The sequence below is a fragment of the Manis javanica genome, chromosome 1, assembly GCF_040802235.1.
Source record: "Manis javanica isolate MJ-LG chromosome 1, MJ_LKY, whole genome shotgun sequence".
In the NCBI taxonomy this organism is placed as follows: Eukaryota; Metazoa; Chordata; class Mammalia; order Pholidota; family Manidae; genus Manis; species Manis javanica.
The window spans coordinates 217,509,806-217,524,576 of NC_133156.1; the positions used below are offsets into that span (position 1 = coordinate 217,509,806).

At 32.1% G+C, this 14,771-nt stretch overlaps 1 protein-coding gene across 2 annotated transcripts in view; it reads right to left on the reverse strand.

Annotated features, from left to right (window-relative positions):
- Positions 1 to 326: 326 nt before the first annotated feature.
- The window catches only part of SPAST (spastin), a 72,170-nt gene continuing 57,725 nt past the window's right edge, over positions 327 to 14,771 (reverse strand). For both annotated transcript variants that reach the window (XM_037009384.2, XM_037009383.2), the window contains exons 8-17: positions 14,243 to 14,317; positions 13,385 to 13,456; positions 12,055 to 12,130; positions 11,722 to 11,813; positions 11,498 to 11,577; positions 9,321 to 9,363; positions 8,286 to 8,365; positions 6,961 to 7,031; positions 5,585 to 5,625; positions 327 to 1,954 (exon numbers count right to left, since the gene is read on the reverse strand). In XM_037009384.2, coding sequence (XP_036865279.1) covers positions 1,832 to 1,954; positions 5,585 to 5,625; positions 6,961 to 7,031; positions 8,286 to 8,365; positions 9,321 to 9,363; positions 11,498 to 11,577; positions 11,722 to 11,813; positions 12,055 to 12,130; positions 13,385 to 13,456; positions 14,243 to 14,317 — 753 coding nt within the window. In that variant the 3' untranslated portion in view covers positions 327 to 1,831. The remainder of the gene's footprint in view (positions 1,955 to 5,584; positions 5,626 to 6,960; positions 7,032 to 8,285; positions 8,366 to 9,320; positions 9,364 to 11,497; positions 11,578 to 11,721; positions 11,814 to 12,054; positions 12,131 to 13,384; positions 13,457 to 14,242; positions 14,318 to 14,771) is intronic.

A 14,771-nucleotide genomic window follows, 5' to 3' on the forward strand; every position in this document is an offset into this window, starting at 1 on the left:
GACAAGCTATCCAAGTACCAGTAACGTTAATCCTTTTCTAAATGAAAATACAAAATATTTTTATGAGCCTTATGGAAAATTCTTTAATTTTGGATGTTCCCAATTATTGTCATCATGTTTATTTCGTCATCTTTCATTATCATTATTTTATAACTGATGTTTTAATGTTTTGAAAACTTAGAAAGATAATGTTCATGACCTAAAATATTCATGTCTCTGGCTTAAAATTTTTTTTTTCTATTACCTCAACCCTCATTTTTATTATCCAAGGAGTTCTAACATCATGATTAGAAGAGACATAATTTAAATTATGGCTACAAACAGCATATTACCTTAAGAATCAAACATTTTATATATTCAGACAACTCTTTTAACAAGAGCAAGATTAAGGAGAATGTATGTCTTCATTACAAAGTTCTTATCTGGTGGGGCAAGTCTTTAATTCTAATATTTTCTATCAAAACCAAAGATATGTTTCCTCAATGAAAAAATCTTTGTTCCTACTATATACTCTTTCCACCCATGACATTTTACATAAAAGCACCAAGAAAATTTCTGTAAACAAACTTTTAACCAGTAAACTAAGGGCAAATATTCATTTGCCTTTATTACAATATTTAAAAAGCTGTGATATAAGTCTCTACTTCCTACAATGACATTTTTTAAATAAAATCCAGGCATACTTATACAAACAAGAAACGGAATTACTGTACATTTTTGGGAAACAAAAGGCAGATTAACACACAAACTTTTTAGTTAACAAAGCACAATAAACCTATAAAATGTATGCAATGTATAAAAATTCAGTAATTTTTTAAAGTTTCATTGAAGGGATTAATAATTATTAAGAATAAAAGATGGTAGATCACTGGCTTATAATTCTCCTGTAACAGTAAGAAAGTAATAAGCAATCAATTAGAAATGTCTTTAGCTCCCAGTACTTCCCTTCTCTCATATAGGGAACCATTTTTACAGCAGTTAAAATTGGCTTTCTTAAATATTAGAATAATTCAAGCAGAAAATAAATTCCATTAGAAATAAGTTAACAGTCTACAATAGATTTCTTACAAATATACTAGAAAAAAAATTCAGATCACAAGAGGATTGATCTACATGTCGTATGAAGTGACTCACACCTTCAAACTTTCTTTTGTTTTAACAGTTTTGCTATGTTGCTATCACAATATGCTTTCTAAATTGTTTGACAAGGTAAAAGAAAATTAAAAAGTGAAAACAATTGTTTAATAGCTGTAGACTTACGAAGAAGAAAAAACCTTCCAAATACTTTTTCCTATTACTGTTACATAGGAACAAGTTTCATTTGGCACAGTGGATTTGTAAAAAGAAACAGAGTGCTTGGCATTCCAATCACCCGCAGGGAAGACAACACCAGGAAAGGAAAATAGAAAAAATTGCTATTTTAAGAGAAGACATCAGAAGACAAAACAACCAAAGGTTCTTCAGTCTTCTACTATTCACTGTCTCTGGAATACTTTCATCTGCAACACAATATACAAATTATTATTTACATTATGATTATATTGGTAAAGATGACTAGAATCAGTTTTTGTTGTGGTCGAACTTACGGTGCCCATAGGTATAACCATTCCATCTAAGCAAGAAGGCCTTAAACAAAATATTCCATTTGCAATGTATATTTTATTTAAATTTGTTTTATGGTTCTTCTGCTGGGGTGCACAAATAATTGTAAGACTCTGAAAAGTCCTGTAAACTTAGGCTGAGCTTCTGTAGCTGGTAATTATTCATTGAAGATGGGGTGTTTCTCTCTTGCAAGGTAAAATGTTCTGCAGGCTTACAAAAGTATATTTCCTTAAACAGTGGTGTCTCCAAAGTCCTTGTTCCAACGTATGTATGCTTCTAAGGTTTGAGGGCTCACGCTGCGTTTTATCTTTTTCAAGGATTCAGTGAAGTCAGATAATCGAATATTTCTCATCTAGGTTTTAAAAAAACACATGACAATGCAAATCATGAAGACATATATAGTAGTTAGCCCAATGATGGATTAAAGTAATGATGCTGTTGTTTATTAACATTTTAAATACAGACATAGTCTTAGAAAATCATGCCAATCATCTTATTTTACACATTTTACACATTAGGTAAGTTTGCTATATTAGAAATCTTACAAAAATGCTATACTAACGTATCTTTAAAAAAATTTATTGAAATATAGCTGACATACAATATTACATTGGTTTAAGATGTACAACATAGTGATTCAACAATTATATACATTACTAAATGTTCACCACAGTAAGTGTAGTTACTGTCACTATACAAAGATATTATGTATTATTGGCTATAGTTCCTATGCTATACTTCCATCCTTGTGATCAATTTATATTATTTTTATTACATGTGTTTGGTTTCTTAGGTATTACATTTAAAATCATAATGTTTTCCCATTATAAAAACAAAACACACTCATAGAAATCTGGCAAAATAAAGGCAGTCGAAAAAAAAAGAATCACAATTCCACCATTCAATATACAACCACTATTTAGCTTATGGCCTTCCGATTTTTTTTCTGTGTATAATTTCATGGAATTTTACATTCTTAAGTCTTATTCACAAGCATACTCTAGCTAAATTCATGCTAGGTTTATTAAAAAGGAAAGTGGAGTTTACAAGAAGCATATGGGACTTTTAAGTAAATAGTGCTCTTTAACTACAATATAGAGGACACTAGTATCTGAAACAATGTTGCTTATAATGCTTTTTTATATCAGTTGGGTCTTGTTTTCTGATATTTTAAATTGTCTTAAGGACACAGAATAAAACAATGCTGAGTTAATAAATATATTTATCTTAAGGATTTCTAAAAGACAAAAAAAATGGAATTTGGCACAAATTGACTAGTTTTAAAAATTGTCACTAGTATATACATGTACATTTCATACCAAAATATGAAGTTAAAGGAGAATTTGAAACAAAATTTCAACAACTGGTATTTATCCATATTCTTTTTTATTACTCTTATAAAATTCAATCTACTTCACACCCTGATGATATATCTCCATGAGCAAGAAAATCACCCATATTTGCAATCTGTAGCCTAATTTACAAAATCTTAGTCAAAAATAAAAAGGACATATATTCACATGATCACCATACAAGCCCTATATTTTTTAAATTTAATTGTAAAACACATATTGGCTCTTCCTAAAGCCTAAAGTGTAGAAGAATGATGAATATAATATATAATTCTATGATATCTCAAATAAAATTTGTTATAGAAGTTAAGGTTTTTAAAGCTTTTGATGAAATTCTAACAAGTGTCTAGTTTGTTTTGGTGTATATATATTTATGAAATTTATATATGATATTTTTAAGCTAGTAAGAGACCAATGTATACAACAAGAAAAAGCTACTGGTAGCCAGTTCACTAAAGTGGGTAATTGAATATCCAGTCTCTTATTATATATACTCTTCTGTAATCCCTTCCCCTTGAGTATGAGCTGACCCTAAGAAAGAATATAGCAAAATGATGGGCTGTCACTTTCAGGATTACCTTATGTAAAGACTGTGACTTTCATCTTGCTGGAACTCTCGCTTATCTTCCTAGCTTTCCTGCTTTGATGAAGGAAACTACTATGTTGCAGAAGCCTGTGTGGCAAGGAACTGGAGGCCTCCAACCAATACCCAGAGAAAATTGAGGTTCTTACCCCAACAACCTATAGCAAAGTGAATCTGGCAAACAACCATGTGAAAAAGCTTGGAAGCAGCTGTTACCCAGTTGAGCCTTGCATAACTACTGCCCCAGCCAACATCTTGTTTATAGCTTAGCCAATACCTTGATTGCAGCCCTCTGGGAGAGCTTGAGGGAGAGGACTCAGCTAAACAATGCCTATATTTCTGACTATGAAAAATGTGAGATAATAAATGTGTGTTATTTTAAGCAGCTAAGGTTTTGGGCAATTGATCTACAGCTACAGCTACCTATTAAAACAGAATTACCTTGTTTTAAAGTCACAAGTCTGTAAGAGTTACTAAAGAAAATAGACTAAAAATTTCTTTGTTCTTCAAATAAAACAGGAATTGTATTTAGATTCATTTTGTTCGGTGAAGAAACATGTTCAAGTTTGATTTTAAGTATATATTTTCTCAGGATGGGTAAAATATATGGAAAGGTTAACAGAGCCACTTTCAAAGAAAAATAAGTCTCTTTCTTATGAAATAATGATGGACAGATTTTTAAGAATTTCTACTCTTCCCTAAGTTGCCACAAATATATACTAGTTACTATTATAAAATTATCATAAGATATGAATGAAAGTACATCAAAGCATTTCATTTATAGCTATAAGTGGCCTTCCCAGTGGATCATCACAGGAAATGGCATGGCCTTGGAGCTATACACAGTGGAGAACACGTGCAGATGTGAAGTTTGAGTGTATTTTGCCCTAAGTGGACTGAGAATTTGTAGACTGCTTCTTACTGAAATGTACTTGCCAGTTGGTGGTTTTACCTCATTATTGCCTTAATTAGTCCCTTTATTCCATATGGCCTTTCAAAGGGACACACATAGGGGCCTAAAAAGTCACACAGTGGGCCTTCCTCAACTTTAATCCAGAGGGCAGAGTACATGAGATATCACATTTATCTGTCCTGGGACCAAGGCAGGAGTGGTGGTATGTGGAGAAGAAGTAATTCATGCATGATGCTTGCTTTTTGGGTAGAAAGGTGCTGTTAGGTTTATATTACAACTATAAAAACATTTTTAAAATAACATATTTATGGGATATTGTTAGTAAACTATACTAAAACTATTTTAAAAATCCAAAAGACACTTTGAGAACACATGTCAAACATACTCCAGGTAAAACTAGATGGTTAAAATGGCAGGATGGTTGCAAGTGTGAAGTCTTTCTTAGTAATATAGTTGATTAACCACCACAAGATAATTGAAGCCAACCTCAAATTTACTTAGAAGTTTGAAGAAAGAAGACTGCCTAAATGTACTCAAATATACTCATTCTCTATGTTAAGAGTTCACTACTTCCTCAATACTACTGAAACATGGGCAGTAAATATCTCTGAATAAGCTACAAATATAATTCAAGTCTGATTTTAAAAGTTTGCTTTTAAAGTTGTGATCATTCTGCATATCCAATTTTATATTTTGCAGGCAATTTTTAAAAAAGAAATGGTTTAACATCTCATAAGAGTGCCTACCATATTAAGATGTTATAAATACATTAAGACAGTAACTGTATTGCTTTTTAAGGAGGAAAACATAAATGCTGAAAAACAAACAAAACAGAAACTCAAGGGATTAACCTATTACAAGTTATTTTCATACTGTATAAAATCCCTAAGTTTTCTTGTTTAGTATTTATGTAATATGATTTGACAGAAAATGACTTAATGACTACATACAGTATTTTTTCTTACCAAAGAAAACTGTAAGAGATGGTAATTTCATAGGTCTCTATATTTTGAAATGAAGCAAAGTTAACCTTTTCTAGTTCCTAATCAAATAAACTAGAAAATCCCAGACAAAAGACATGTCTTACAATATAGAGAATCAAAACAAAGGAAAAGTAATTATAAAATAGTATACCTCACTGGCAGACATATTCTTCACTTGTTCTGGTTTTAGTTCTGTAAAATATAAAAGTCAGCTACTTAAAAAAAAAAATTCTAAGTTTAAATTGCAAAAGAGAAAAACCAAATATAATGACCTCGAATGTTCATCATTCTTAATCAAAGAAAGATACCTATGAAGAGCACATTCAATTTGTAAATGCTTAGAATAATATTTTTCCTTAGGAGTAAATGGGAGGCATTCAGTTTCTTTGCATACTGACCAAGGCCAATAAAATTTTCACATTTGAGAGTGAACTTAAAAGAATTCAGCTTGTTCTTTACAAAAGGCATTAGTTTTTTTAACCCAACAACTTTTCTCTGCTTCAGAATAATAGCAAAAAAGTCTAAAAAATACAAATGGCCTATACAATAGCTACTATTTTTGAGTCCACTATCTGAACAAGATTGCATGCCTCTGGCAGCTTTGGCAGCAAGAAAGTTTGATTGAAATGCTTTACCCGGAGTTTCAAAATATATTCTCAAGATTACATTTATTATTCTCCAAAGCAGTTCTTAATCAGTACCCTGTTTCAGTGTAGGAAATGTTTTGGAAGCTGCATGCTCCCTGTTCTATTTTACCGTCATAGTCAGTAACCTGAGTGCATACCTGCGAGCATGACCTGTTCACTGCCCATGCTTGGCTATGGAAAAGTAACTGAGAACATCCACTCTAAAGTGATATCACAGTTTTCTAACATAAAAATAATCAGTTGTGGCATTTCAGAATCAACATATAATTACCCTTTATTAAAACATAGCAATGAGTGATATATTTTGCTGCAATTCTTCAAAAGATAACATAATAAAAACTTCCCTTGGACACATTTCAAGTGATATTGGAATACTGAAATGAAAAGCCAACAAAACAGGTGAAAACATTTCCCCTTTATTACTCTTTTTTGCTTTCTTAAACAAGCAAATTACTCTTTTCTTTTTCTTTGAATTTTCTGTTGGATACCTACTATCAAGAAGTGAAACCTGTTGTCTAGAACAGAGGTCATGATCCACTGACCCATGGACTTTGTATGGTCTATAAGCTAAGAATGGTTTCACATTTTTGTTTTTTGCATCACAAAAACAGGATAATATGCAACAGAGGGCTTAAGTGGCCCATGAAACTAAAATATTTACAGTCAGGCCCTTCATATCTAAATAAAATATTTATAATCAGGCCCTTTACCAAATAAGGTTTGCTAACCCTAAGTCTGGAAACTATTTTGTAATAAAATTTCCAGTGACACAGCTTTATTGCTTTCCTATTAACAATACATATCTCTCAGTAGGGATTTCTTAAATTTCTAAAGTGGTCTAACAAATAATTCCAAATGTTTCGATCTCTAATACACCTACCTCGAATAGGACCCAGTGCCGCATCTTTTGCCAAAGCTGTTAGATCACTTCCTGAGTATCCATCAGTCATTCTGAGGATGGGAGGAAAGAAAGAGCAAATTATTTCCAACTTTGCAGGCTTAAAACCTCCATGTAATAAGAGGGTAAACTTAGTTTGCCTCTGTCATCAGGCAGACAACTATGTGATTTGGTTTTAGGGCACAGAAAAGCCCACTTGCTGAAAACAAAGCAGCCTACTGCTGACTCCTTGTAATGCCTCCGATTGTCATCATCAGAACCTTTTCTTCAGATTAAGGCATATTATTTTTAGCAGGAGGCTCCATTAAATTGTAGCATCCCCTGGAAACCTAACATCTATACACCATTACTGGCAAATGACACATAATCATAATTACTTCTCTATTAGTTAATGATTCTTTGTCTGGACAAAAAGCATTGATGGAATAAGGGCCAGTAAAAGTAGATTTCTTTAAATGTAGGACAGGGTAAAGGAAGGGTTCTGGGGTAGAAGACACTGACAAAAAGAGGCACACGTGAAAGAGATGCCACAGTGGAGAATCCTGGGCAGCCAAGAGAGATTACAAAGGGAACTAGAACTAGGGAGGCAAGGGAAAGAGGAAAATAAAACAGCAACAAAAAGCATTCACTTATTGTATAGTATGTTAAATAAATAACTATAGAGATCAAACATTATTAGTTGAATTCTTTATTGGAATGAAGAAGAAAGACCTCAATATTTCCAAGTTCTGAATTTGGGTTTTTTTCATATGTACCTGGGAACTCAAGAGTTTTTACTAAAATGACTAGCTATTCATGTACCTGTTAAATATTTTAAATTACTTTGTAAGATTTTTTCAGTGATTAAAATTCCCAGTGCCTCTCCTTAATTCAGCTTCTACTTAAGTACCTTGCTATTCAGTTTCTAAGTAAGTATACCACTCATAAAAATAATTGAAGATGTAAAAGTAAAAAAATTATGTGTAATACAAAAAGAAAAAATTCATATGAAAATATGTGTTGGTATGGACAGATATGTTTTAGAGTTTTAAAGTTACTTTAATAATACTAAGTTTAATAAGTTTATAAAAAGAATATTGTACCATCATTAGCTATTTAATATAGTATCATCATCACATCTTGTAGAGTACCTAGAAATTGAAATTTAGAAACCACATAAATAAGAGAGGAAGGTAAAGGAAATAGAGGATGAGACAAGTTTTCTGATAAATGAATTACTCATTTCATTCTTGAGTTTACTTTAAACAAAACAGAAAAAGAACTCTTTGAAAAAACAGTTGTAAGATAGACCAAATCAAATTACTCACCTAGCAAGTTGGGCTAGTTCTTTTTGGGTCAATGGGCTTCCTTGTTTACATAATAGGTTTTTAAGTAAAAGTAGTCGTGTCTGAAAAGAAGTATTAAAGAATTATCAGTCCTAAGAATTAACTTAATAAAATATCCGGGAATCAGGCTCAAATACTGACTCTAATTTATCAACTGAATAATCTTACACAAATTACTCTACCTCTTATATATAAGATACTCATGTCAATTAAATGGAGCTAAAACTACCATTTTTTGAGAGTTCCTGAGAAAATTAAAGATAATCCAAATAAAGCACTAAGGAGGTAGCTGCTGTTATTACCAAGGATGTTAAAGTCTGAACTAGAAAACTATAATTTATTAAAAAGTTTTATAGATGTATGAATTCATATAACATGAAACCCACCCACTCTAAGTATATAGTTCAATGACTTTTAATAAATTTAGAGTTGTGCAACCATTACCGTCAGCCTGTTTAAGCACATCTCTATTATCCCAAAAGTTCACTCAAGCCTGTTTGGAGTTTATCCCCATCCCCTCCAACCTTAGCCTTCAAGCAAACCACAAGCTGCTTTATGTTTCTAGAAATTTGTCTTTTCTGGATGTTTCATATAAACAGAATCACGTTATCTTTTGCATCTGGTGTCTTTCACTTAGTATAATGGTTTTGAGGTTTTTGCATATTATAGCATGTATAAATACTGCAATCCTTTTCTTGCTGAATAGTATTCCATTAAATGGATATACCACATTTGCTGGTCCATTCACCATCTGATGAATATTTTACATTCTTTGCAGTTCTTGGCTATTATTTATAATAGTGCTATAAAAATTCTTGTACATGCCTTTGTGTAGACATGTTTTCATTTCTCTTGAGTAGATTCTTAGGCATTGGCTCCTACAGTAAGTTTATATTTTTTAAGAAATTGTCAAACTGTTTTCCAGTGTGGCTGTACCATGGATTGGAAGATTCAATACTGGCAAGATGGCAGTTCTTGTTTCTGCTTAAAAGAAAAAAAATGCAAAGATATACATACCTCCTCATTTGGCAAAGACACATATACCCGTTTGATGAAACGCCTAAAAAAAGAGGATTCAAGCAATTTCAGAAATAAAGTTTTGAATTTAAAGGTAACTCAGTACAAGAAGCATATAAGAGAAAGATTTAAGTATAATGCTCAGAGCACTTGAATGTGTCTTAGTAGACATCAATGAGAAAAGCTATTTTTAGAGTTACTCTTTTAAAATTCTCTAGTTAATGTTTAAAAATCCTTAATTCAGTATTGTCAGAATTAAATCAGCCATTTATGTATGTGTATGTTTTTAATAGCAATAATGCTTTAAACAAACAAAATATTTGACATAAGAAGTGGAATAAAGAGATCTCTGCTCTCTTCTTGAAACTGAAAATAAGTAAAATCGTCAAGGACAAAAGAAGCAAAACGTAAACTACATTATTAACAAACTGCACAACATTTACAGAATTAAAATGTATGAAGGCTTTTTAGGGCAGTGAAAATCACACTACCAAAGGAGGATACACACAGGATCTGTTACTGCAGATTCTAGACATGGCTGTCAGAACATCAAGTTTTTCCAACGAAAACAGAGCACACTCTGAGGGGTAATAAAACCAACTTCCCCATATTTAAACAAGCATATAAGGGTTGGCTCTATAGAACACGTGGCCCCTAGTCAGCAGCAGGGGAATGGCAAGGAAGGTGAGGCTGAACAAAGAAACTCAAAGACGCATCTTCTTTGTAAGAAGACATCAATCACCCTGGCAAGTTGACAAGTTCTCTTGCATTAACCAATCTTTTTTAGTTGAAGGAGACTAAATCAACCTCTCTCTTTTAGTTATACACTTCTATTAGGTAGGGCTTTATTATGAGTCAGGAAGATTGCCTGTTAGTCCAGGGAATTTATAGAATGACTCAAGTTATTTGCTCTCATCTTACTTTTTGAGCTTTTCTCCTAAAATGTCCTTCCAAAACTGGGTTTTCCAAGAAAACTCCCCTTACTCCAAAATAATGAGCAAAACAGGCAAAAGCACAGGAGTGATCTAAAAAAAAAGTAGTGCCCCTTGACAAGGGAAAATAATAAATGTAAAATAGACAAACTGAAGGACATGCACAGATTTTGCCATAGACCAAATATCTTTCCATGAAATAAAATAATGAAAAAAAATCTTCTATGAAGTTAGAGCTCAGTGAGATAAAAAGGTTCAGGGCAATGACAAACAAAAGCTAAAGGGAATAAGACAACAGAAAATAAAAAATGGGGCCATAAAGATCAAGAATGCAATGAAAAAGAAAAAGAAAACCATCCATTACACAAAATATAGTAGCAGAAAGGAGATGAGACACTAACCCAGTAAGAAATAAGGACAAGTGGGAAGACAGACAAAATGGAACAAAAAGAGAGACCTAACAATCAAAAAGGATTAGAAAGGAAATTACAGATATGGAAGGCAAAAAGATGTAACATAATGCAAAAATTGGGCATAGAAGGAAAAAACTCAGAAAAATGAATTAGGAAATAGTATTTTAAATAACTTTACCAAAACAAAAGAGGTTCCAAACTAGCAATTTAAACAACAAATCCTAGGAAAAATGAACACAGATCAACCAATATATTTTTCAAATAACTAGATTTCAATGGTTCAAAATTGAATCTAGCAAAGAGAAGAAATAAAGTTAGGCCATAACTGAATAAAAGCAGGCTGGCTTCCGACTTTTACACTGCAACAACCAATCCTAAAAACAATGGGGCATTGTTATAAATTCCTCAGGAAAAGAAAAGGAGGCCCAAGAATTTTATGCTGAATCAAACTGTCCTCCCAATGGAAAGGGAACAAATTTGTTCAAAGTACAAGAGAAGATAACATAGTTCCCATTAGTCCTGCTTTTATCAGCTTCTCATGTAGCCCAGTAAAAGAGGGAAGAACTAATTTTAGAGCTTCACGATGATTTAACACAAACCAGAAGAAATGCAATTTGCCTAAAACCATAAAGTGAATACTAATTTTCCTGATAGCACACTGGCCCTCTCATCAAAATCTGCAGTTGGTGACAACAGGCCAGAGGGTGGATACATGAGGGAAAATGCTGAATTTAGTCTCCAAATCGAGAGTGAAAGAAATAAATACATGAAATGAACACATAAGTAGGCATATACTTATAATAAATGTGTGATCCTACATAAATCTCCCTACCTGAGAACAGCCTCATCAAGCTCTTGCGGCCTGTTAGTTGCACCCATTACAAGCACTCTGTCATCTCCAGCAGATTGTACCTATAAGCCAAACATTTTTTTAATACTTTTAGATACAGTAATAAAACATAATTAACATAATCTATATTTCTAATTTGGGTCATTTAATAGGTAAATAATACATTAAAATGCTACCAAGTTAAAAATATCATGATCAATACTTACACCATCAAATTCTATTAGAAATTCAGTTTTTAGACGTCTACTAGCATCATGTTCTCCTTCTCTTCTTTCACACAAAAGGCTATCAACTTCATCTAGGGGAAATACAAGGAAAAGACTTTAATTAAAATAATTAAATCCCAAGCAATATGAGTCATCTGAGATTAATCCAGTAAGTTATTAATACAGTTGGTCCTATTGAATTCATTAGTTTTTAACTTTGTACTTCTTTAAAACTTTTTTCCTCCTGAATAATCTTTCCTATCATACCTCTCATATTTGAAGAGGGGAATTTCACAAATGTTCAACTAACTTAGTTAGAAGACATGTTCTTACCTATAAAAATTATAGAAGGCTGAAGTTCTCGAGCCACAGCAAAAAGAGCTCTCACTAATTTCTCTCCTTCTCCCACCTGAAACAGGCATTAAACAGTTACATAAAATGCAGTATTATTCCAGCTTTTTAAATTTCATAATTAAAAGTTTTAACAACTAAAACTTTGGTTTAAGGAAGGGGGGGTATTACTGAATTATCCCTCATTATTTTAGAAAATAGGCTATTTATTACTTAGTAGTCTGGTAGGTACATCTTTAAATGAAATATATCTGTTTTGCTTCACGCTGCATTCCTAAGACCTGAGACTGTTACAGCTATTAGTAGTGAGAAGAGGGAATACTAGAGGAGAGAAAGAGATGCTATACGCATTCTGTAAGCCCTAGGCTACAGGCTGTATTTACAGAAGAGCTAAGTTGGAAAGTGCTCTCCTAAATAAAACTTGCTTTATCAAGAGCACCTTGAAAACTCATTCTTATATTATCACTGTCAATAAATATCAAAATATTTCCAGGTAGTCCAGGAGGTCTATGAATACCCCTTGAGACAATACTAAAACCAATCTACGCAACAAGGCTCTAATGAAAAAAGGGTCACAAACTTGGGGTAATGTATTGTAAAAACTCTTCTGTCCTCTAGGTGGCATCTATTCTTTGAATTGAAAATTTTATTTAAAAAAGAAAAAAAAGAATGGCACGATTTAAAACCGTCAAAACAAATATTCTCAGAGCTGGAAGAAACTGAAAGAGATCACCTATTATGACATCAACATCTTATAAACGAGCTAAGGCCTAAAGTGATACTTTCTAAGGCCAACTCCGAATATAAAAGTTAGGTTGGAATCCCTATCTCCTAACTTCCAAGACAGTGTTTTCCATCATGTTATGTGTATAATGTGGGTTCACCTACTTTAATAACAATTTTCGTTATAAAATTTCACAAGGTAACAAAATGTAACCAGGAACAGAGGTATCACTTTATATTTATTTTTAATTATTTTTACAAAATTGAGAAACTTGCCAATTTACTTGGACTTCTACAGCCTCCAAAACTGTCAGACAATAAATTTCTGTTGTTTAAACCAGCTAGTTCATGGTACTTTGTTACACAGCCTAGCAAACTAATAACAGTATTTGACAGCACAATTCTAATCTTAAAAGTGCCCAACAAATGCATATAACTTTCTACTTCGAAGAGTGATATTCCTCCCATCTAAATAATAGATATAAAACTCATAGAATATTTTTCTGTAATGTCATTGCTATTTATACTTAACACAGTAACATTTAGACAGTAACTTAAAACATAACAATACTAGGAAAAGAATACTCACATATTTTGAGGTTAAACTTGCAGCACTTATGTTAAAGAATGTTGCATTAGATTCCGCAGCTACTGCTTTAGCCTTTAAAATTCACAAGGGCAAATATTATATTAATTCAATATCTTGCTTAAAAAAAATAACAACATGTAATCAATTTAAAGTATTGGAAAAGATTTTCTAAAAATAAAAGGTATGACACAATTCCCAATGTACAGCAATCAATGTGTTTCCATCTTAGCAATAAGGAAAGGTCTGGCTGTGCTTCTTTCCAAGCTTTTTGTTTGCTAAGGGAGAATGGAAATGGAGAGGTTAAAAGGAAAGGTGTTATTTTCTTAGTGATAGAAAGACAGCTGGCTGGAGAAAGATAAACAGCTAAGGAAAAAGTAATTATTTCCCTATTTATTTTTTCCCTTTATAAGAACTAGCAAAGAGAAAGAGGTATTCAGATCCTAGTAAAAAGTTCTGGCAAAGGATATTATTTTTTTAAAATCTGTTTTATGTCAATTGTGTCTCAACTAAAAAAAAATCTGTATCATGATAGCTGTTAAGATAGTAAAGTTAATAGTTAGGGAGATACTTAATATAGTAAGGTAAACTCCTTTAAGGTGAAAATTTCATTATTTAACTTGGGAAAAATAATGAAAATTACACTATTAAATTTAACCAGCCCAAAACATATTACTGAAGATAATATATATGGTTTTTCATCTATTGTGTCATTGAAAACTGGTTTGGAAATTTAAAAGAAGTAGGTTATAGTAAAATACAAATCATAAATAACAGACTCAGGGATAATGTAGTTTCTTTTTTGCACATTATTATCCCTAATATCTATATAAAACTTTCAAATTTAGAAAGAATTCTTACCAGCATTGTTTTCCCATTTCCAGGAGGACCAAAGAGTAACAATCCTCTGGCAGGTGCTCTAAGCCCTGTAAACAACTTAAAAATACGTATTTTAGTTTACAACTATGATTCTGGAGATATTTTTTCCCAGACATTTTAAGTATTACATGTCATCTAAAAAGAATCATTTTTCAGTAGCATCCTCCCCAACAGAACTGTCCAGAGCTCTAAAGAAAATGCTGTATCAATAAATTAGTGTAATTAATGAAAACAGAAGAAAACAAAATAAACAAAACCAAATCCTCACTAACCAAAACAAAAGCAGACTGTTTAAACAAGATACACTGAATATAGGTATGTTTCTCCACTCCTTTAGAAATCTCACCAAAATAATGGTAAATGAATAAAAAAGGTATAAATCTTGAAAACAAAAAGAATGTGAAAGGAGACAACATAGGACACAAATTCTGTAGACAGAAAATTGATAAAGGATGTTAAATTATTTAGCAGAACTGAGGGACCTAAAATCAAAGAGCCTGCCTGTAAAGGG